General features: G+C 40.1%; 3 protein-coding genes across 12 annotated transcripts in view; 1 reads left to right on the top strand and 2 right to left on the bottom strand.

The window, feature by feature from the left end:
• GYG1 (glycogenin 1) overlaps positions 1-4,608 on the top strand; it is a 33,704-nt gene extending 29,096 nt beyond the window's left edge. For 5 of the 10 annotated variants that reach the window (XM_083504434.1, XM_083504436.1, XM_083504438.1 and 2 more), the window contains 3 exons: positions 1,742-1,961; positions 3,491-3,541; positions 3,765-4,608. In XM_083504434.1, coding sequence (XP_083360560.1) covers positions 1,742-1,961; positions 3,491-3,541; positions 3,765-3,950 — 457 coding nt within the window. In that variant the 3' untranslated portion in view covers positions 3,951-4,608. The remainder of the gene's footprint in view (positions 1-1,741; positions 1,962-3,490; positions 3,542-3,764) is intronic. The other 5 variants (XM_083504435.1, XM_083504437.1, XM_083504430.1 and 2 more) reach the window with 1 other exon arrangement.
• Positions 1-20,916, bottom strand: part of CP (ceruloplasmin) — a 174,932-nt gene that overhangs the window by 72,084 nt on the left and 81,932 nt on the right. The window lies entirely within an intron of this gene.
• The window catches only part of HLTF (helicase like transcription factor), a 29,261-nt gene continuing 16,299 nt past the window's right edge, over positions 7,955-20,916 (bottom strand). Inside the window, exons 17-25 of the mRNA XM_083504002.1 lie at positions 19,966-20,101; positions 19,537-19,716; positions 18,075-18,199; positions 15,777-15,955; positions 14,120-14,239; positions 13,170-13,282; positions 12,349-12,529; positions 11,309-11,389; positions 7,955-9,600 (exon numbers count right to left, since the gene is read on the bottom strand). Of these exons, the coding sequence (XP_083360128.1) occupies positions 9,460-9,600; positions 11,309-11,389; positions 12,349-12,529; positions 13,170-13,282; positions 14,120-14,239; positions 15,777-15,955; positions 18,075-18,199; positions 19,537-19,716; positions 19,966-20,101 (1,256 nt within the window). The 3' untranslated portion in view covers positions 7,955-9,459. The remainder of the gene's footprint in view (positions 9,601-11,308; positions 11,390-12,348; positions 12,530-13,169; positions 13,283-14,119; positions 14,240-15,776; positions 15,956-18,074; positions 18,200-19,536; positions 19,717-19,965; positions 20,102-20,916) is intronic.

The raw sequence follows: 20,916 nt of genomic DNA on the forward strand, positions 1-20,916 counted from the left end.
CGGTGGTCACACGTAAGCCCGTTTCACCCAACTTCTGGAGTCAAAAGTGGCACGCGCATCTGCAGCCCCCCAGAAAATAGTTGTTCCCTCTATATTGAAACCGGGAGGTTTTGAGAAAGAGGAAAAATATGGTCTTCCTTCCTTCCCTCTGAAACTTTCCCATTTAGATGGGAGGTTTCCTAGCTTGGTGGCACACATTTGTCGCCCAGTGTCTCCCAAGATACTTGCCGTAAAATTGCTTGAGCAAGCCAGTTGTCCTTTCAGCTGACACCTTCAGCAGGGCAAAATTCTAAAATGCTTTAAACCTGCCAGTAAATGCCAATAACTATCACGTACCCTCATATTGGAGGTTAGAGATGTGGCTAAACCTGGTTTGGATTTTTTGCCCCCAAATCCACTTGTCAAGACTCTCTACCAGACCAAATTCAGCACTTGGTTGCATGCATGAGCTTTGTGCTATATTGGCTAGCATGCAGTAACTGCTGTGCTAAAATGCTACATTCCTCCATTGTTTTTGATGGGCAGCTCTCACTTTGAACTTAGGGGAGGGGGAAAAATAAGTCTATAGGGACTGGATATTTTCCACATCCTTACAATGGGGCATACAGTGGTACCTCGGGTTACATACGCTTCAGGTTACACACTCCGCTAACCCAGAAATAGTGCTTCAGGTTAAGAACTTTGCTTCAGGATAAGAACAGAAATCGGGCTCCAGCTGCGCAGCGGCAGCAGGAGGCCCCATTAGCTAAAGTGGTGCTTCAGGTTAAGAACAGACCTCTGGAACGAATTAAGTACTTAACCCGAGGTACCACTGTACCAAATGAAAATTGTGTTAAGTTCTGGAAGCTCACAGATAGATCCTTGTTGGTCCCCGTACACTTTAGTGTCTTTGAACTACTTCTACCTAACTAGGGAGCCACAGACTTGCAAAAAAACAACCACCCAACCCAGGTTATTTCAGGGTGTTTCAGTTTTGCTTATGAATAGATAAACTGTTAATCACTCATATATTTGTATATATGGTAAAGATGGAGTTCTATTGTGTAATGCTGTGGAAGCACAGGAACTGTGCAAAATTTGGCTTAAAATCCAGCATTTTAGGGATTTAATGCTCTGGTTATTTAAAAAATGTTCTAGTCCTAAGGCTGCAAATCAGTATTGCCATGCTGTACGGTGTGAACACTAGCAAAATGTTTAGATGCTAGAATGGGGCCGATTGAAGGCTTGGTTGTCAGAAGGAGCCCTAATGACTTGCATACCTCTTTGCTATTCACATGACAAATTGAAGCAGAATGAATTATGCAGACTAGGTGCTACTTAATACAGGGCATAGAACAGTGTTTCTATTGGCACTGAATTGTTGCCTCGGTGCAAAATTTCACGTTTCAAATGGTGATATGCAGCCTCTTGCTTCATATGGGGTTTCCTGCTGAGCAATTGCCCTAATACTTGTATGAAATCCCTGTAGTGGTGGCTTTCTGGTGTTCTTACAACAGCTACTATTGTTTGTTGTATTTAATGCATACAAAATGAAGTTCTAGTCTTGGTATACTTTTTTTAAAAAAATCAAATCAGTTTAAAGCAGCTTACAAAGGTTAGTTGCTTTTTTGTGGAATGGATTAGGTATGCTTACCCCTGTGTGGAGGAGCCATGACAAAGTGCTCCCTTCCGCAGCCCACCCATCAAGCAGAGCTTCTCCTGACAGGTGCCTTCCAACTCTTAAAATACTATGATTTTGTAGGTTTGGGACAAATGCTAAAGTGGTTCACTTCCTGGGAAGACTGAAACCGTGGAACTACGCGTATGACTCCAAAGCAAAAAGTGTCAAAGAAGATGCTCAAGATCCCACAGCGATTCATCCAGAGTTTCTCAATATGTGGTGGGACATCTTCGTCACAAACATCTTGCCATTGCTACATCAACATGGTGTCGTTAAAGATACAACTACTGGTGTAAAGGCGGTAGGTCTCCTTAATGTATTTAACCTGCCTTAACTGGAGAATTGTGTTGTGGGGGGTAGGAGGATCACGTTCTTTGCGCTTGTGAGAAAGCCATTACTTGGCCTGAAACTAGCATGGTTGCTACAAAAACAGCTTGCAGTCCTGCAATCACAAGGCTACTTAGGGATAATGACCTCAGCCAAAATGGGTTAGCTTTTTCCTTAATTAATGCAGCACACTGGCTTGGAGCTGCAACTGTTAACTAGTGGTTGGATACCAGAAGAAGTTTAACACTTCTGGACTGTGCTAACGGGCAAACTAAACAGTAACTGGGCCAGGCCTAGCTATATTAAGAGATTAGTAACCAGATTCTTTAAACGTTTCTCCCACACATCCCTAAAATGTATTACTAGATATTACAGTTGAATACTAGTTTTTGCTAACATGGTAGTTAAGGAAAAGGGGGTCAGGAAGCATGCACATAAAGTAGGATTGAATGTTAATATAGTAAGCCTTGAATCTTCAAAATTCAGCTGTATTATTTTTGGACTGTGTAGACAAATTGGTGTAGATCGGATGGCTGCAACCGCTGTCTTCACACTGCATTATTGCAATTTGGAGAGGTCTTATATGGTGACTGGCCTGAACCATATGAAACTCACTAGACTGAATTGTTTGGCATGGATCATTACAAAATGCTTACTGAAAACTCTGTTAATCATACATGCACAGTGCTTGGTGGTAATACTTTCTAACTGCTACTTAACATTCTGTAAGCAAGTGGTCCAGAGCACTATGGGTTGTATCTAATTAGGTTGTACTCAATGGTAGACCCTTTGAAACAAATGGACCCAAGTTAAGTCATGGCCATTAATTTCAATAGGCATACCTGGAATGTGAATTATGGTGGGTACAGCCCTGCATCTCCAGTAGTCATCATTTGATTCTGTATACCAATGGATTTTTCTCTTTAACTTCAGATCTAGCAGGTTTTCTGCCTCTTAACACTCATTTGTGTACTTTGGAAGTGAAATTAGTAGGCATCCAAATTGCCCTTTAAACATCCAGATTCGGCAAGATTCAAACTTAGGTGGCTTAGGACTCGTGTGTGAAACCTCCAGACACTTCAAGTTGTTTGCAGTGCTTGGCAGCACCACATATGCAAACTTGTCAAAGTGATTTTCATGCGGATGTGCTTGCAATTTTTTATCAGCTCCCTTATGCGAACAGAAGTGGCAGTTGATCTGCTTATCTCTAATGGTGGGGTTGTACCTGCCATCTTGGATTTTTGTATTGTAATAAAACTAGAAAGGTGTACCTGCAGATTCTCAATGATGATAAGCGAGAACTGTCATGACTAGTCTTACCCTGTCTTAGCTAGCCAAAACTACTTGGCTTTAGCTTCTCATGCATGCAGTGCAGCTTTGAACACTTAAGCTTGGTATACAGAAAACATTAGTTAAGTGCAGTACCTTTGGGTTGCAGAAAGATCTGTTCTTTAGCTATGCTTTCTGTTTCCCCTATTTCACCTTTCTAATGAACTGTTGCAGCTATCGGGCTTGGTCTATACACTGGCTTTCTCTTGTGGCTTCTGCAGAGAGGTATGAAGAACTTACACCTGTTGCTAAACTACCCATCTGCTGTCTCGTTGACTTGGATATGCCCTTCATTATTTTACAGCTCCTTCATTGTGTAAATGGTGCTTGCTGCTTTGCATGGGAATCTCTCGTTGGTTTTCCTACTTGCTGCTCTGTCGCTTTACGCCTTACCCCTTCTTACAACAATGCAGTGGTACCTCTCCCACTCATTCTTCTCTCTTTTCAGGAAGAGGTAGCGGAGGCCGTGTCCCACTTGTCACTTTCATCTGCAGCCGTGCCAAACTCGCCGCCGTCACCGCCAGCTATATCCTCAGAAGAGCGCAAAGAGAGATGGGAGCAGGGCCAGGCTGACTACATGGGAGCAGACAGCTTTGACAACATCAAGAAAAAACTTGACACCTACCTCCAGTAGAGACGCACTTGTATCTGCTCTACAGACAACAGCAATACAAGGACGTGTTTCACAGCTATAGCAACTAGGAAAGTCAGATAGGGTCAAATTAAACTTGCTAGCAGCTTTGCCCACTGCTCAGCTGAAGGCTGTTGGCAGTACCGCAGGTAAGAACTGAGCAAAAGCTGTTGTTCTAAGTATGAATCCTTATCCTTGTGCCAATCATGTGTCCAGTAGCCAGATCTTCTCCTCTTGCACAAAACCTGTAAAAGAACTTGTTGGGAACAGGACACTGGACTGGCGTGATACTCCAGGCTTACACCTATAGGACTGTTGTGCTTTACCTCTTCCTTTCACCCCCCCCCCCAAAAAAAACCCAACCACCATGTTTTGCTTGCTATGTAAAAATAAAGACTAGAGGTTAAGGCAGCTACAGTGAAAGGGGCCTTACAGTAAGGACATCAAAATAACATGCAGCAGCAATCTGTGTAAAAACATTGCTTTTCTGTCGATTCCAGCCTTATGGAAGACTTCTGACCAGACTTCTATGCACAGTACCTATAGCATGGCAGATACTTTTGTTCAGTTCTGTGTACTTCTGGGACTAGCAAACCTTTGAACTGTTAACCTGTAAAATGGCACTGAACATGCACAATAAAAGAAATCATGGTAAAACCTATAGCACTACTCAACTTTTGTCAAGTGGCAGTAAAAACTGCCCCCTCCAGCCTACTGCTCAACATCAGCATAAGCTTTCAGAGCAGAGCTTGTGAAAGATTTCCTCACATATTACCGAAAAGCATCTGCTATAGGGGCTGTTCCGGCATTACATTTTTGCTGGGCTAAAACTGGTTCTGTGTTCCTCTTTAGTATGCTAAATAGTAATGGTAAGATCATAGGTGTGGCATATGGTACGAAGGAGAATGGGAAATGTATGTGTCTTTGAGTTCCATTGGGTTCTCTTCTGTAGTTCATCTAAAACAGAACTAAATTTCTGGTTTAAGAAAATAATGGCTGCCATAAAGGTGTGGTCAAAGTGCTTACACAAATGCTGTCGGACACCTAGCCAACGAAGGGCCTGTCTAACAGCCATCCTTTCATGAAAGTGAATATATGTCTCTCAATATACTCCTTGCCCATGTCAACAGAGGAGTGGTGCAAACAAGGCTTTATGAAGCGTGTATATATACATGAACCAGACTTGATTCTATTCTGTGGGCTGTTAGCCTGGGTTAATTTTAGTGCACCATTAAAATGCCTAATTATATAATTAAAAATGAGTGTTTAGCGCAGCACAGCTACATGAATGGCTCAGAAGGGTGATCATATGTAAAGCTGACTTTAGAACTCATATCTATTCAATAAAAATCAACCCTTGCCAGTTGCAGCACTCTGAACTACATTCATCCAGCTATAATATGTCCCTGTACATTATTGCAAAGTGCATAGTGTTGCCAGAAAGCTACTCTAATATAGATGAGTTGCCAAATACAGAAAAGTGCAAGTTATTATATAGTACTTCCCACTAGCAGGCTGTTTGCTCATTTTGAAAGTGTTCAGGTTCAGAAATACCATACATTCCTGAGGTAGGAAGAAGCTCTCTCTCAATAGTGAGAAACCATCAAGCACCATATTAAGAACTCCAGTTCTAATTTTGCTTTTTCTCCTAGTAGCATTATTCAAGAGGCATGTTTTAAGGCAGGGAAGGAATCTGCTGAATTCCAGGACTAAACTATAACAACTATAAATACATGCTCAGGCATTTAAATGAAACAGGAACAGTACTCCCCTGTAACTGCCTTACCAGTTCAAATGTATTAAGTTTAGAAATACTTTTTGTTAGGAAAAAATGTCCTTGCTTGGGTTGGTATGAGTGACTCAACAAAAACAAAATTGGAACTGGTTTCCCCTGCATTATGGTCCATGTGCATTTAGCAATTTCCTCATAGCTGTAGTGTGGTAAAGGGACCCCTGACCATTAGGTCCAGTCGTGGCCGACTGGGGTGCAGCGCTCATCTCGCTTTACTGTCCGAGGGAGCCGGCGTACAGCTTCTGGGTCATGTGGCCAGCATGACTCAGCCGCTTCTGGCGAACCAGAGCAGCGCACGGAAACACCATTTACCTTCCCGCAGGAGCAGTACCTATTTATCTACTTGCACTTTGACGTGCTTTCGAACTGCTAGGTAGTGTGGTAGGGCTATTCTAATGATGCCCACAGCTGAAAGAGCAGAAATTGTTGTAGGTGGCTGCAGAAAAGGCAGTGTGTGTGTAGTGTTTAAGCAAGCAGACTGCAGGGTAACTCTGCCAAGCAGAGGGATGCAAACACTTTTGGTAAAAGAAGCAATGATTCAGTAAATAGGAACTAAAAATAGCCTTTGAAGCTACCTTCTGTATTTAAGTAGTTTGAGAGTGATGTATGTCCAAACAGGGGCAAGCAAACTTGTCACAAAACTATAAACAACCACTGCTATCCTTTATAGATTAAGAAGGCGGGAAGGTGGCCAATTCAATTTTTTAAACACAAATAGCAAAATCAAAATGGATGGTGGTAGTTTTAAACTAGAAAGCACTTCCGAGCTCCTACTTCTACATTAAATCCTTTCAGAAGCGGCCTATTTCTGCCACACCTGCAATCACTAATGGTAAAAATAAAGCAGAACTATGGCATTAGTAAATCATGCAGCTAAACAACTGTTTGTGCCTGTTGCTTAAATGGGCTATCAAGTGCAGATTTACCGCTCCTCGTCACCTTTATATTGGATACTTGTTTCTGCCAGACCTCTGTTGTATATCTATACTAAGCTCTATTGACAGGCCATGTTTCTTCTCTCAAGCATCTATTTTCTGCTCTACATTCATTAAAGTATTATTTATCTTAGGCCAACACTACATCATTCTGCTTCATATTTAACTACCACTCCTACAGCTTAACTACTGTTGTGACACACTAGTGTTCAGTCTTCAGTTTTCTCATTCCTAGCTTTTAGCAATGCTTCCTTTTTAAATGAAAGCTTAGACCAGGCATAGGCAACCTTGGCCCTCCAGATGTTTTGGGACTACAACTCCCATGATCCCTAGCTAACAGGACCAATGGTCATGGATGATGGGAATTGTAGTCCCAAAACATCTGGAGGGCAGAGGTTGCCTATGCCTGGCTTCGACAGACCAAACTGAATGAGACGTACAGATTTGTAACATCCAATCGCCACAGACAAGGGTTGTATTTCACCAGGTCTGTTAACTAGCATTGCCTCTGTGGTAGGAGGCTAGACAAGTTCTGAAAGTGAAGAATTCACAAGTTCTGATCTATTGGGCCAAAACGTTTCCCCAACTTACCTGAGGCCACTTAGTAAATTCAGGAGTAGGGGAGGTGAGCCATGTCACTATGACAACACTAAATTATTTTCCTCTTTTATAAATGTTTTGGCTACTTGCTGGATGCATGCACGTCCCACTAGCATAGTTGAATTTCCCCATTTCTGTGGTGTCCATAGAAGACTGCCATAATAAACAACTGCCATAATTTAATAGTATCTCAGCAAGGGCAGGGGAGCTATAGAGATGCTGATTTCAAGCTCCCATCTTCTCCACCCAGTATGGCCGATGGTCATGGATGGCAGGAGCTGTGGTCCAGTGATGATAGCTCGCCTGATGTACTATCAAGGGAAAATTGTGTTCCTGTCTTGTTAAGGGAAAACAGGGAAAGGCTACTCACTCTTAGATCATGTTACCCTTTGTGCACTGAAAGCACTCATCCATCAAATTATATCCTACATGGTAATCCTTATGAAGCCAAACAATCAATCAAACAAACAAACAAAGCTTTAAGAAAAAAAGAAAGGATGGAAAAATCTCAAATGGCACAATGATGAGAGGAAGTGAGTGGCTTGCTGGTTACAGAATGCTGCACAGGAGTACGCCACACCTCAATGTGTTTTCTTCCGTGTTCCACTAGTTTTAACTACTTGCTAAGAGTGACCAGCATAGAATGGGGACAGCAGGGGAATGTTTATCAGCACTAGAGATTTTGATTTCTGATTAGCAGATAAGCTAAGCGATGGGCGAGAAGCCCATGGATATAAAGTTTATTAGATTCTTGTGCATTTTTACAAGATCAGTCAGGAGCTTATGCCTGAGTTGCTGTTTACAGGTCATACTGTGCAGATAAACAAAAAGCATTATAAAATGTTAATGATTACAGGCATGAGTCTGCATAAGCCACAATTTTATTTACCTAGAAATAAAACTTCCGAATTACTGAGGTTTTACTATTTCAAGCGATGCTATTTCTTGAATGACTTTGCAGCAAGAGAATGGAGGCAGCGTATCAACTCAGACAAAAGTTTACTTGTTTTCAGTAAACATGATTTCCTAAATCCGGATTCTAGCTGTACAAGATAGTAGAAAACTCAGTATATAGTGGACAACAATCTATAGACCGTTTTAAGTCATATCACTGTAAAATTAAGAATGTGCAATTAACTAAAAATTGTGAAGCTATAACTTAAAATGAAATATTTTACTTTTAGGAGTTAAGATTGTTTAGATATAGTCTAGCAAAAAAAAAAAGGAACTTAATTCTTGTCATACACATCCTCATTTTACAATCCTTTTCTACTGATGAAGACAGTTACAGGAGTATATGAACTAGGTTATCTAACTGGCATTCACCGCAGAGGCAAAAGCATGTTGGTGTTTGTCATTGTCAATCTGCCCAACACACAAATAAAATATGACACTGCAAGGTGACTCATTTAACTCTAAAGAATAGTATTCTTTGTTATTAGTAATACCTGCCCTTTGTACACTAAACACAATTCAAGAAAATTTGATAAAATGGCACCAGTACATTTAAAGAACATGGTGATAAAGAACTGCTTTAACGGTGTTTTGAAGCCCAGGTGTTCAGGATAGTTACCATCTTAAATCCTATGCCTGCAGTCCCAGGCAATATAGGATACATTGGTTCTCCCCCTGTACTTCAGCAAAGGAGATCTGATGTTGGTCCCCCACAAACACTGCTGCAGAAACTTCTGTGGCTATGGCCCTACCAATGTCAGTTCTGATGCCAAGTGGGGAAGATTTTGGGAGATTTGGGACATACAGGAGAGACTTGGATCCAAAGAATCCTGCTCCTACCCAGTCCCCCAACACTAGGGGGAAAAAAAGACTCCACCTGAGGAGCTAACAAAAATCTTTTTTTTTTATTTCCCAGGGAAATGGTGGCCAGGAGGAAAGCGTGGATAGAAAGAAAAATGAGAGTAATTAAAGTTCTCATCTGTCCTAAAATTGAGAGCCAACGTGCCTTAGGAATGCAGCCTAAAATAAAATAAAATTAATAATAATAATAATAATAATAATAATAATAATAATAATAATGATAATAATAATGGTAGCTGCATCAGCCTGCTTGTTACATGGCACATCTTATGCCAATGATGATTTAACAGAGTAATTCTAAAGCTATGTACACACTGATTGAACAAGTAACATCAGGTCGGCTGTCTTTAGCTGGGCCTAACATCTCAACTTATAAATCCATCAAAGTCTTGATTTCGTTAATTTTTGTTTCACTAGAAGATTTCTTGTTTCCAAAGGCTCCAGTCGCAAGTTCTTTCTTCTTCTCCTGGATTTTCAGCATGTTTTCCTCTACTGAGTTCTTCACAATGAACTAAATGCATGTTTTTTTAAAAGAAAATGTCAAACAAAAGAAAAAAGGAAATTCACTGCTATCATATTACTTTTCCAAAGGTACTTTAAATATATTACTGAAAACGTGCTATCCTAAAAGTGTGATTCATTTACTATGATGTGAAGAAGTAAAAATAGCAAGGAGACAAATACTAGAGCATGGGGAACCGGGGGGGGGGGGGCTATGGCCCTCCAGATGTGAACTCTCAAACCCCATATTCCACCTTTAGCCATGCTAATGAGACTTGGGAGTCCAACAAGAGCCGCAGGTCCATAGGTTCCCAATTCTAGGATAAAGGTTCTCAAACTGTGCTTCACCAACAACAGTCAAACAGTATTTGTACTTGGCCCCATAGTGATTTAAAAACTGATACACTCAGCCTCACAGAACCATACTCACAAAACACATGCACATCCATTATCTACCGTATTTTTTGCACCATAACACTCACTTTTTTCCTCCTAGAAAGTAAAGGGAAATGTCTGTGCGTGTTATGGAGGAAATGCCTACGGGTGGCATGCCTACGGATTTTCCTCCTCTAAAAACTACGTGCGTGTTATGGTCAGGTGCGTGTTATAAAGCGAAAAATACGGTAAATATCATTAATGTATGCTAGGATAGCTCAGTTGGTAGAGCATGAGACTCTGAATCTCAGGTTTGTGAGTGCAAGCCCCACGATGGGCAAGTTTCCTGCATTGCAGGGGTTTGGACTATACGATCCTCAAGGTCCTTCCAACTCTATGGTTCTATGTGCTTTGATTTGTAGAACAAAAACCATGATGTTAAGTGGTCCTCCATGAACTTTGGCAAACTAAGAGTTCAGGAAAAAATATTTATGGAAAGTACAGTCCTAGAACTTGCAGCAACAAGAAGAAAGTAGTGCCTTCATTTCTATTTGCAACTGCTCATATAGCAAGGAGCCTTATGTGTTGGGAAGCTGTCTTACATTACAATACCGACTTAGACTGAAAACTATCTGCGGACCCTACTCAAACATCAGAGGCCATTTTACAAAACTGAAATCATGTCAGTGAGGGAAGCAAGATTCAGTCTGTTTCCCATCTTTGTGCCAAATACTTAACTGGCAAAAGTTCATCTTTTTATCGCTCTTCACATACACCCTTAGCTACTCTATGTGCACTGCTGTTTCAAAGGCCACATGTTTGCAATACAGAAAATGTGATTTAATTCCTTGCTAAAGGTAAAGGGACCCCTGACCATTAGGTCCAGTCGTGACCGACTCTGGGGTTGCACGCTCATCTCGTTCTATAGGCCGTGGGAGCCGGCGTTTGTCCGCAGACAGCTTCCGGGTCATGTGGCCAGCATGACCAAGCCGCTTCTGGCGAACCAGAGCAGCACACGGAAACGCCGTTTACCTTCCCACTGGAGTGGTACCTATTTATCTACTTGCACTCTGCCATGCTTTCGAACTGCTAGGTTGGCAGGAGCAGGGACCGAGCAACAGGAGCTCATCCCGTCATGGGGATTCGAACCGCCAACCTTCTGATCGGCAAGTCCTAGGCTCTGTGGTTTAACCCACAACGCCACCCACGTCCCTTAATTCCTTGCTAGTGCCTCTTTTATTATACTGCATCCCTAAGCACAACTGCAGACTCTGGGTTGAGGCATGCTCAAATTAAAAGCAACTTCTTATAACCACAGGTGCTTCAGATAATCGCCAGCTCACCTTGGTGATGACAACATCCTGCTTCTGCCCAAGTCTGTGACATCTGTCAAAGCACTGGTCCTCTGCAGCAGGATTCCAAGCCTATCAGAGATATTCAGTAGTCATGCTAAGCCTTGCCAAAAGTAATGTCCTTTCACATTTCAGATTTCTAAGCTATGATCGCTATAGCACTGTGGGACTTTAGTGTTTTACTAGTATGGCGTTGGAAGACTTGAGAATAACATATTCCATTTTCTATTAGTTATATACATGACACATCAGTCCACCAGCCCATTTCTTGGTGACAAACTGCCTATCCCATCAAGCTGCCTGGACTAAAGAGTATTCTTGAAGAAAAACGGATTTCTGATTATAGTTCAGCTAAATACAAAGGCTCTCCAGGAGAGCACATTCACTTCCATAAAGCCTTTAAAGATGACTGGGGGAGGAATGAACTGATACAATTTCACTTTTTCTTATAAGGATGATAGCAGGCACACAAACTCCTGATCTTGAAGGGGTATGGATGGAACGATTATGTCCCCCTGCTCAGCCTCCACCGGCAAGGAGCACCTCAACATACATATCCCAAATGCCAGGTAGATAGCATTTCCGACAGCAGTAACCAGCAGAAATCCCTGAGAGGAGAGGCTGTACAAACCTGCTGTCATCATGTTACAAGAGGCCCAATTTGGGCCTTTCCGCTGAACCAACTTTGGAGCTGGGACAGCAAAGGGACTTTTTTCCTCCCCGCTCCACAACTTCTACTCCTGAAAATGCACGCGCATCAAACCACACCTCTGCCAGCCAGAGGTTAGGATCGCTCCCTTAGCTTTTCAAGTTAACTTATGCACATTTGAAATCAGTAACTTTATTACAGGTTTTCTACCACAGCTAACCTGATGGGGTAGAACCTGTTTTTTGCTGCAGTTAATAGCACCATTATCACTTTCTTTTGCCACTATCTAGCAGCTAAAAATGAATTTCTCATTCCTTCTTTTATTTCTAGGATGTGTTGCAGAGCCAGTAAATATCACACTGATTGACTTGTTTATACTTACTGGATCCATTAAAAATACTTGTGAAGCTGCTGTGAGATTCAAACCAACACCACCAGCTTTTAGAGATAACAGCATTATAGTTGGGGACCCTTCTGCATTACTTTGGAACTGCTGAATTGCCTGTACTCTTTGTTTCCGTGTCATAGACCCATCCAAACGAGCAAAAGCAAACCCAGATTCCCTGAATCAGAAGAAGTACAACAGTTAGTCAATTTGAGAGTTCTGACCTCATATTGTGGCATGCTGAATTTTTCAACTTCCAAATTCCCAAAATGAAGGGTGCTAAAAAGTTATAACTTGACTTCGGTTATCAAAAGATATTTTGGTTAGTATTTTGCTGCTAAGTAAAACGTGTGTAAAATTGCATAGAAATCATTAAAAATGATTGCCAAGTACTTGCAGTTATATTATTAATTATAATTATTATCTGACACTTTCAGAAGGTAAAATTTAAAATTCTTTGGTTTTCCAAAAGCAGCTTATGTGCTTCTTCATCAAATGTAGACTTATCAAGCTAAATGTTGTCCAGCCATGAAAATAATAGCAGATTTGATTTATTCACACCCAAAAACATCTTTTTAAGATGCCTCACTGAAGAAATTTGCAAAAACTAAGTTTCACACCCCCTAAAATGAAAAACCCTACTTTGATATGAAGTTTTGATTTTTTTCATGAGAAATTTTTGTGGTTTTTTTGTTTTTGTTTGTTTGTCTGTTTTTTGGAGGGGCAGGAATGCACGCAGCACAGCAGATTAGATAGCAAGTATTTACATTTTTCAGTTCTTTGCTGAAGAAACTTAACAAGCACATATTTCTACTTACTTTAGTGGAATCTCTATTAGAGTCAGGAACTTTGTGAACTGAGAAACTATTAAACTCTTAACAGCAGGATTTTGCTTCCTTAGTTTTATCAAGGCATGCATCAATGCATTGACCTGAAACACAAAGTAGTTATTTTCAGTTTTACTAACAACGAATCTCTTCATTTTCCTGAGGTTAGTTTTATTGTTACAAAGGAAAGCATGCATGTTCTCAGAGTCCTGTGTGCTAGACTGACCAATTGTTTCTCTCATTTCTTACCACCACATACCAAAAATAATTGGCCTAACAGAAATGAAATGAAATCTGTGAATCTGGAACTAATATCACAGGTTACAAGAATTGGGAAGAAAACTTAATTTCCTATATAAAATGTCATTACTTAGGAGACCTAGAATCTCAATTTTGGAAAGCAACAGGAACTGTTAGCACATACATGAAAGTAATGTGTGAATTTTAGGAAGTAGCAACCAAAGTCACATTGATAAATGGAATTAAATGTAGGAAATATCAGGAATTCACAAATGTGCAAGCCATGTATTTTCCATAGGTAACAATTCTTTCCAGTTATGGCCTCACCTCCCACTGCTTTCAGTGGCATAAAGCAGCGAAAATGGCTAAAGCCAAGGACAAGGTAATAGAAAATAATATGGAGAAAGCAGAGTTCTTGCAAAAGTCTAGATGAATTGCTTAAATCCTTAATGAGGGCACAGAGGAAAAAGACACCAAAAATCAGTAAGGAAGAAGGAAGAAGTAGGACCAAGAAGACTGGACATAAAGAGTGGCTAACTCATGCCCTTTCCTGTTACTAAGCACAATCCATGTATCAAAATCTAGCCAGTGTGGTAAATATCTAAAGTGTAATATTTTGGTGCAAAAATGCAAAACAAATTAAGAACATATTTTGCATACCACAGAATAAAGACAATGAAGTGTTCTAATCTGACATTTACCTTTGAACTAGATACCCATTCTTGGCCAGGCTTTTTTTCACTATCCAGTTCCTCTGAAGGACATTCTAGTAAATTTTCTAATCCAACCTCTTTCCTGCAGAGAGGACATTTGGCGTTTGTCTGAAAAAGACAACACAAGTTTATAGTTCTGAGAAACACACCGTTGTGATTTGCATGTTTAAAGACTAGCTTTTGTATTATGCTTCGGTTAGTAGTTCAGCGGTTTTTTGAAGAGGGTAAGGTTTCACATAAAGCAATATACAAAGTGACTACTACAAAGAATTAAAGAACCCTAACCCTTTACAAAGTATTTGAAGACGCAACAAAGCGAACTGGACTCCTTGGCTGCTTTGAATAAACATTCACAAACATTTTATTGATAATAATCAGCTAAATAGTTTGAGGATCTATACAACTTTGTAACATGCAGAAATCAGCATTCTTAGAGAAATCAAAGAATGGAACTGAGGGAAGTCGGGGGGTGGGTTTTGTGTGGGAGGGTGGGGGGAGGGAGGAAAAATGTGGGAAAAGTAAGGATGATATGTTTCTGGATATTATGTTTTGTTTTAATTTTGAATAAAAAAAAATTAAAAAGAAGAATTAATCAGGTCTCTTTGGAGGTAACATTCTACCATGAACAAATTAAACAATACTGCCATACTGTGTACAGTACAATTGACATCGGAGTCCCCTTCCCTTTTTTCCTAGATACAGTTTGGCTTATTGGCACCATTAATTGTATTGCTGTGGGCTAGAGTCCTATTTAGATGAAGGTTGGTTTGACAGCGGCTTTATACAGCAGACGGGTCATTCAGATCAGGCTGTCTATGTGTCGGCTTAGCGCGTTAGTTTCCACACATTGTTTTTCTTCAGTCATGAATATTCTTTGCTTGTCCACTGCTTGCCTCCACCCCAATGGGTGGAACTTGATGGAATGTACCTGGGCTGTGTGTGTTTCTTGTCCCTCTCTGCAATCACTCGTCCCCAACCTCCACTGCCTTTTCCTGCTCCGAGCATTCATAGCTTTTCAAAACAAAATAATTTGCCAGAAGTGCATAACAGCAAATATTACCAGCCCATAGTTACGTCTCACTACAGACAAAATGGAGATGGGAAGCAATGTGCATTTGGGTTTCTTAAAAAATAACAATAACGAGGTCTTGCACAGGAGTGATATTTACCAATTTTGATCTGCTATTTGGTTTGACATGATGTGGGTGGCAATACAACCCTATGAAAGAATTAAGAATGCCACGTAGGACCTGTTAACCATTATTAGCATAATTATGCATTTTCCCTCCTCTCACCAAAAAAACATGCAACAGCAATGAAATTATGACAAAAGGTGTTGAGCAAAACCTTGAAATTAAACAAGTTAAAGTTGTCCAATGTACCAATTCAGTCTAATGTGAAGCCATCATAAACACATGCAAAAAAAAAAAAAACACCACAAAAAGCCGTGCAGGTCAATACAATCAAAAGGTCAGAATCAAGAGGAATACATGCAGTAGAATGTAGAAAAGTCAGTAGATTAGTTTCGATGGCAATAAATTAAAATAAAATATAAGGAGTATTAACCAGTTTTATCAAAACAGTAACCCTACTGGCCACTGATATAAACTGCCTTCACTGCAGTTTCGTAAAGGTAATAACTAACCTTCTCTCTCTGGATGACTTCACAGATACATGGTTTACAGAACACATGGGCACAGTGTGTTATCACAGGAAAGTTCAGGGACTCTAAGCAAATGGCACATTCTTCATCTGATCCAGAGCTGAGCACGAATTTCATTTTTTCTATTAATTTCTTACGCAATTCTTCAGGGGTACCATTAGCTGTCCAAACACATACACAAAAAATTAAAAAGAGCAATGTTACACGGTTAAAGTATCACAGTGCACGATAACCACAAAAGTGCATCTATTTCAGCAGGATCTACAACAAAATGTTGCAGTGTATTTCATCTTCTAGTAGGATTTATCCTATTGAAGGTTCCAGATAGCCATTCCCCTAACTAGCAGGTTATTTCATCTCTCTCCCAGCCTCCTGATTTTCCCTTTTTTATTTTCCAGTTGATTCTCAACATTCTGTGGGTGGTGACCATAGTTAGTCCTCACTGGGCTGGACTGGTGGCATTTAGGTTTTTTCGTGGAAGATGCCCCTAAAGGATTGGAATGTTTTAGAACTTTTATTATCCCCCAAGGATGTCAGTGCCCCTTTTATTTCACAATAGCAACATTTTGGTTCCACTTCTGTCAACCCCAAGTTTGCTTTTAGATAATAGATACCATATCACAATTCATATTGGAACAATATACTTATCCACTGTACTCAAATGCTTATTAGTTATCAGTATTTAAGGGGAAGAGCTACCACTACAGTGATATTTACTAGCATTTAAAAAGAATTATCTTTTCCCCATGAGATAACAAACGTCATTTTCCAAGTATCTGTTTTGAGACTATGCATTTGAACATTTCACATTCTAGTTGTCTCAGATAAGATATTTACAGAAATATCTTTTTACATACACAAAATTATTCTCACCAAGCATGAAGCTAAAATTCTCCAACAGCTTACTCAGATATTCACTATGTAGACCACAAGTTCAAGTCCTGTGCAGTGCCCACTAGTCACAAACTGACTTTTTATAGCAAATATTTTCTTTTTGACAACAAGTAGTTTGTTTTTCTTGTCAGACCGAAATATACTGTATTTTTCCATGTATAAGACACCCCCTATTTTTTTAAACCCGAAATTAAGTTGTTTAGCTTTGGGGGGGTCACTTTCGCCAATCACTCACCCGCCTGCCCTCCACTGCCAATCGCTTGCCACTGCCGATCACACACCTCGCCACAACCACCAATCGCTGCTGCCAATCTCCTTCTTGCTGCTGCCATTAATTACACGTGCCCCCCCCCCCGAATTCACTATCCATGTATAAGACGATACCCAATTTTTGCCTAATTTTTTTGAAGCAAAAAGCATTGTCTTATACACGGAAAAATACGGTAAGTGTAGGCCCCTGCCTCCCTCATCTCGCTTCAACGATGGTCAAAGTAAGAGAGGCTAGGAGACCCAAAGAACAGATTGCAGGAAGAACTATTAGACCATGCAGTACATGAAGTTGTCCTATGTTGAGCCAACACTTATCAAGCAAAATGCATCTTGGGGGAAATCAGACTGTATTTCCCATCATCCCTGACAACTAGTCATGCTGACTGAAGCTGATGAAAGCTGTAGTCCAAAACATGTGGAGGGCAACTGGCTGGTACTCTAGCCTCCTGAGTATTCACTTACCATATATACTCGAGTATAAGCCGACCCAAATATAAGCCGAGGCACCTAATTTTACCACAAAAAACTGGGAAAACTTATTGACTCGAGTATAAGCCGGTTCACCACACCACAAACCTCCTGGTGGGCCAGAGTGCGTGTGTGCACATGCGTACACGGCAGAGGGGGCTTCTCTCTCCCCCCAGCCCCTCCCGTCCCCCTGCCTACCTAGGGTGCTGCCAAGAGGCAGAGGCTGGCGGCAGCAGTGGTGGATGAAGAACAAGCAGCCCAAAAGGGTTGCTTTTGGGCTGCTCATTCCGCGGCCGCTGACAGCAGCAAAGGCAGAGGAGGAGGAAGGAGCAGCCCGAAAGGACCCTCATTCGAGTATAAGCCGAGGGGGGCTTTTTCAGCATTAAAAATGTGCTAAAAAAGTCAGCTTATACTCAATTATATACGGTACACAGATCTGAACACTAAACAACTGGCAGGTGCGCATTAATAGAAGCAAGGATGACACACAACTTTTTACTGTGGAGTTCTTTGCTCTCCTGCCTTCGTCACGTGCAGAGAGATACTACCCAACCCATTTGGATCATCAGCAACCGCCGTAAACCAAGAAGTGTAAGCACCTGAGATTAAAGGTCTCCTATGTTTTTAAAAGAACATAGGAATACTTACCTTCTGTATCACTGGATGAGGACGCACTTGTACAGAGCCATGGATGACAACACAACTGTCTCAGCCTGAGCAACACACCAAGAACATCTGCATAGTGGGTCAGGACACTTCTATCACTGAAATACCTGCAGGATAATTTTGACATTAAATAAATCAAGTGTTACAGTTTAAATACATGAGCTGTGATCCACAAATCCTCCGAATTCTGGCCCAATTCTCTCTTGTGCCATAATTAGAGAACTTTGCAGGATTTGTTAGGTCATATTTACCATACCATTAAGTGTTGGAAACAGTAACTTAACCAAGGATTACAATCCAGGCTATCAAATGAGGCACCTCAGTGTAAGGGGTGTGTAAATGTATGTGTATCCACTTTGCTTCCCATGTCATTTAACCCTCCATAATGGACTGAAAAACAATGGCATTATCAGGAGTCACTTAGTTAAAATCTCATGCCCTGTTTTGAGAACAGTATTCTGCCTGACAATGCAGTTTTATTTGTATACAACAGACCAAGCAGTCACTGAACAGTTGCAGAAAATGTTCCCGTTTTCTCAACCATCCTTTTAACAATCCATGTTGCGAGTGATGAGTACTAATCTGATTAGTTTGTTAGTACTATTCCAACTGCAACAAAAACAGCTAATGTACTGGCCACTGAAGGAAGAATAGTTAAATTTCTACATAATCCAAAAACTTGGGAGTCTTAATATTGTGCACGCACGCACATATATAAATAAAAGAGTGGGGATCATTTGTGTAATATTGGAAAAATCATGGCATGCAATTAAATGCATTAGTAGAGTTACCTTAAATCAAGCAGTTAAAAGCATTATCAAGATAATAACTTTAAAAAGGAGTAATATGAAAAATGCAGTTAAAAAATTCAAGTAAGACACAAAAGGGGGAAAGGGAAGTCTAATATGTATATGAAAACTGAAAATAAAATTTATAAAAATAAATATATAAATTTGGGAGTCTTAATATTGCATTGCATGGAGTTTTATTATAATGGAATCTACAGAGCTGCAATCCTATACAGTGGTACCTTGGTTTAACAACAGCTTAGTTTATGAACAACTTGGATTAAGAACGCTGCAAACCCAGAAGTAGGTGTTTTGGTTTGTGAACTTTTCTTTGGAATAAGAACATGTTTTGCTTTCTGTTGAGTGTGTTCCATTTGTAAATTGAGTCCCCCACTGCTATGGGAAAGCACGCCTCAGTTTAAGAATGCTTTGGTTCAAGAACGGACTTCCAGAACAGATTAAGTTCATAAACCAAGGTACCACTGTATACACTTACCTTGGAGTTAAGTCCTACTGAATCCAACAGGGCTTATTTCTGAGTAGACGTATTTAGTATTGCATTATAAGACATGCAAGATAAAAAATCAGACTACAACAATTACTGAATGCAACCTAATGGAATTCTGTTCTTCCACTTAACAGCTGGCACTATTTACCTCTTAACAGCAGCAATGCTCTCGTTTTTCACAGAATGATACATTTGGCTCTCTTCATCTGTAAGTGTAATATGCTGAATGAATACTTTGCGTTCCGGGAGCTTCAAAACTGGCTTCCCTTTAACTTTGCTTGTTTTAGTTCTTCGAAGTGTAATGCTGTTAATTAGGGATTGTAAACGCCTAGCAAGACAAAAGAAGCACACGTGAGGCTTTAACATCAGATATATTTTATATCTCAGTCGCTCAGTCTTGTATACCCAGTGAAAACTGAAAATTTTCTGTATTTTACTAAAAGAACTTTAAATGAAGTCTGTATTCTTCACATATCATTCAGTTTATGTATAATCCACTGATCTTTGTACTGATCTTTACAAAATGTACTTATCAAGAATATGTATTAGAAAACTAGAAACTAGAAATATTTTATACTTAAGCCCTCCTTGATCTCCCATAGTGACAGGACGCTGGATTGTTCTGTGCCACCAGTCTCTATCTGTAAAAGGCTTCAGCTTTAGAAAGGAAAGAAGAGACCACAAATCCTTTAAGGAATTCTGAATAGGTGTGCCTAAAAGGAAGAAGAAAGACAAAACAAAAACATGCCGCACATTATGATTACACCACATAAAATTCACTCAAAAACAAAAGTAAAGACTGGGTAAACAAAAAATATCCTTGTACAAGTATAAAAAACTTGCCAAAAATTACTTTGGCATTTGTATCATTGTATCAGCTTGAATTCTTAGGTAAATATTATTATGTATTATTTAAAAAAATCACACCAAAATATTGCTAAGTACCACTCTACCATTAGTAGTTAGCTTCTGCTAGGCAAGTTTTTAAAAAATCAATTTCACATATTAAAACATTTGTTAATTTCCTATAAAGTTACATTTACATGAACCTGCCTTAACATGATTGGCTGACTTGCAGGCTGATGGAAACCCACACATCGTTGAAAGACTGTATCATCGATTATTATTTTGGATCAACACATTCTGGCACTAGATCCTGATGATTTTATTTCATGAATTAAAAATGTTTTTTTAAAAGCAGTGCCTCCTTGTAAATAATGAAGTCCCTCACTACTGCAAAATGCAACAGTTCTGGCATCTACTTTGCTTAGCTTTTGAAACATCTTTAGTCAGGTACAGTCATTACCTAAAAGACATAGAGCCTGATCAAAATATGAGTTTACACTGAAAATAAACATTCTTGGGCTTAAACTGCATTGATGCATTTGTTTACAACGCTGCATTTTCATTTTAATATTAATGTCAACCTCAGTACTCCACTATAATCAGCAAGTTAAAAATGGGCTGGATCCCTGGATCATCAGCCCATATAACAGGGCTGGCAGAAGCTGACTTTTCAGCCTACTGT

Source organism: Podarcis liolepis (assembly GCF_965112155.1).
Source record: "Podarcis liolepis genome assembly, chromosome: 5".
Classification (NCBI taxonomy): Eukaryota; Metazoa; Chordata; class Lepidosauria; order Squamata; family Lacertidae; genus Podarcis; species Podarcis liolepis.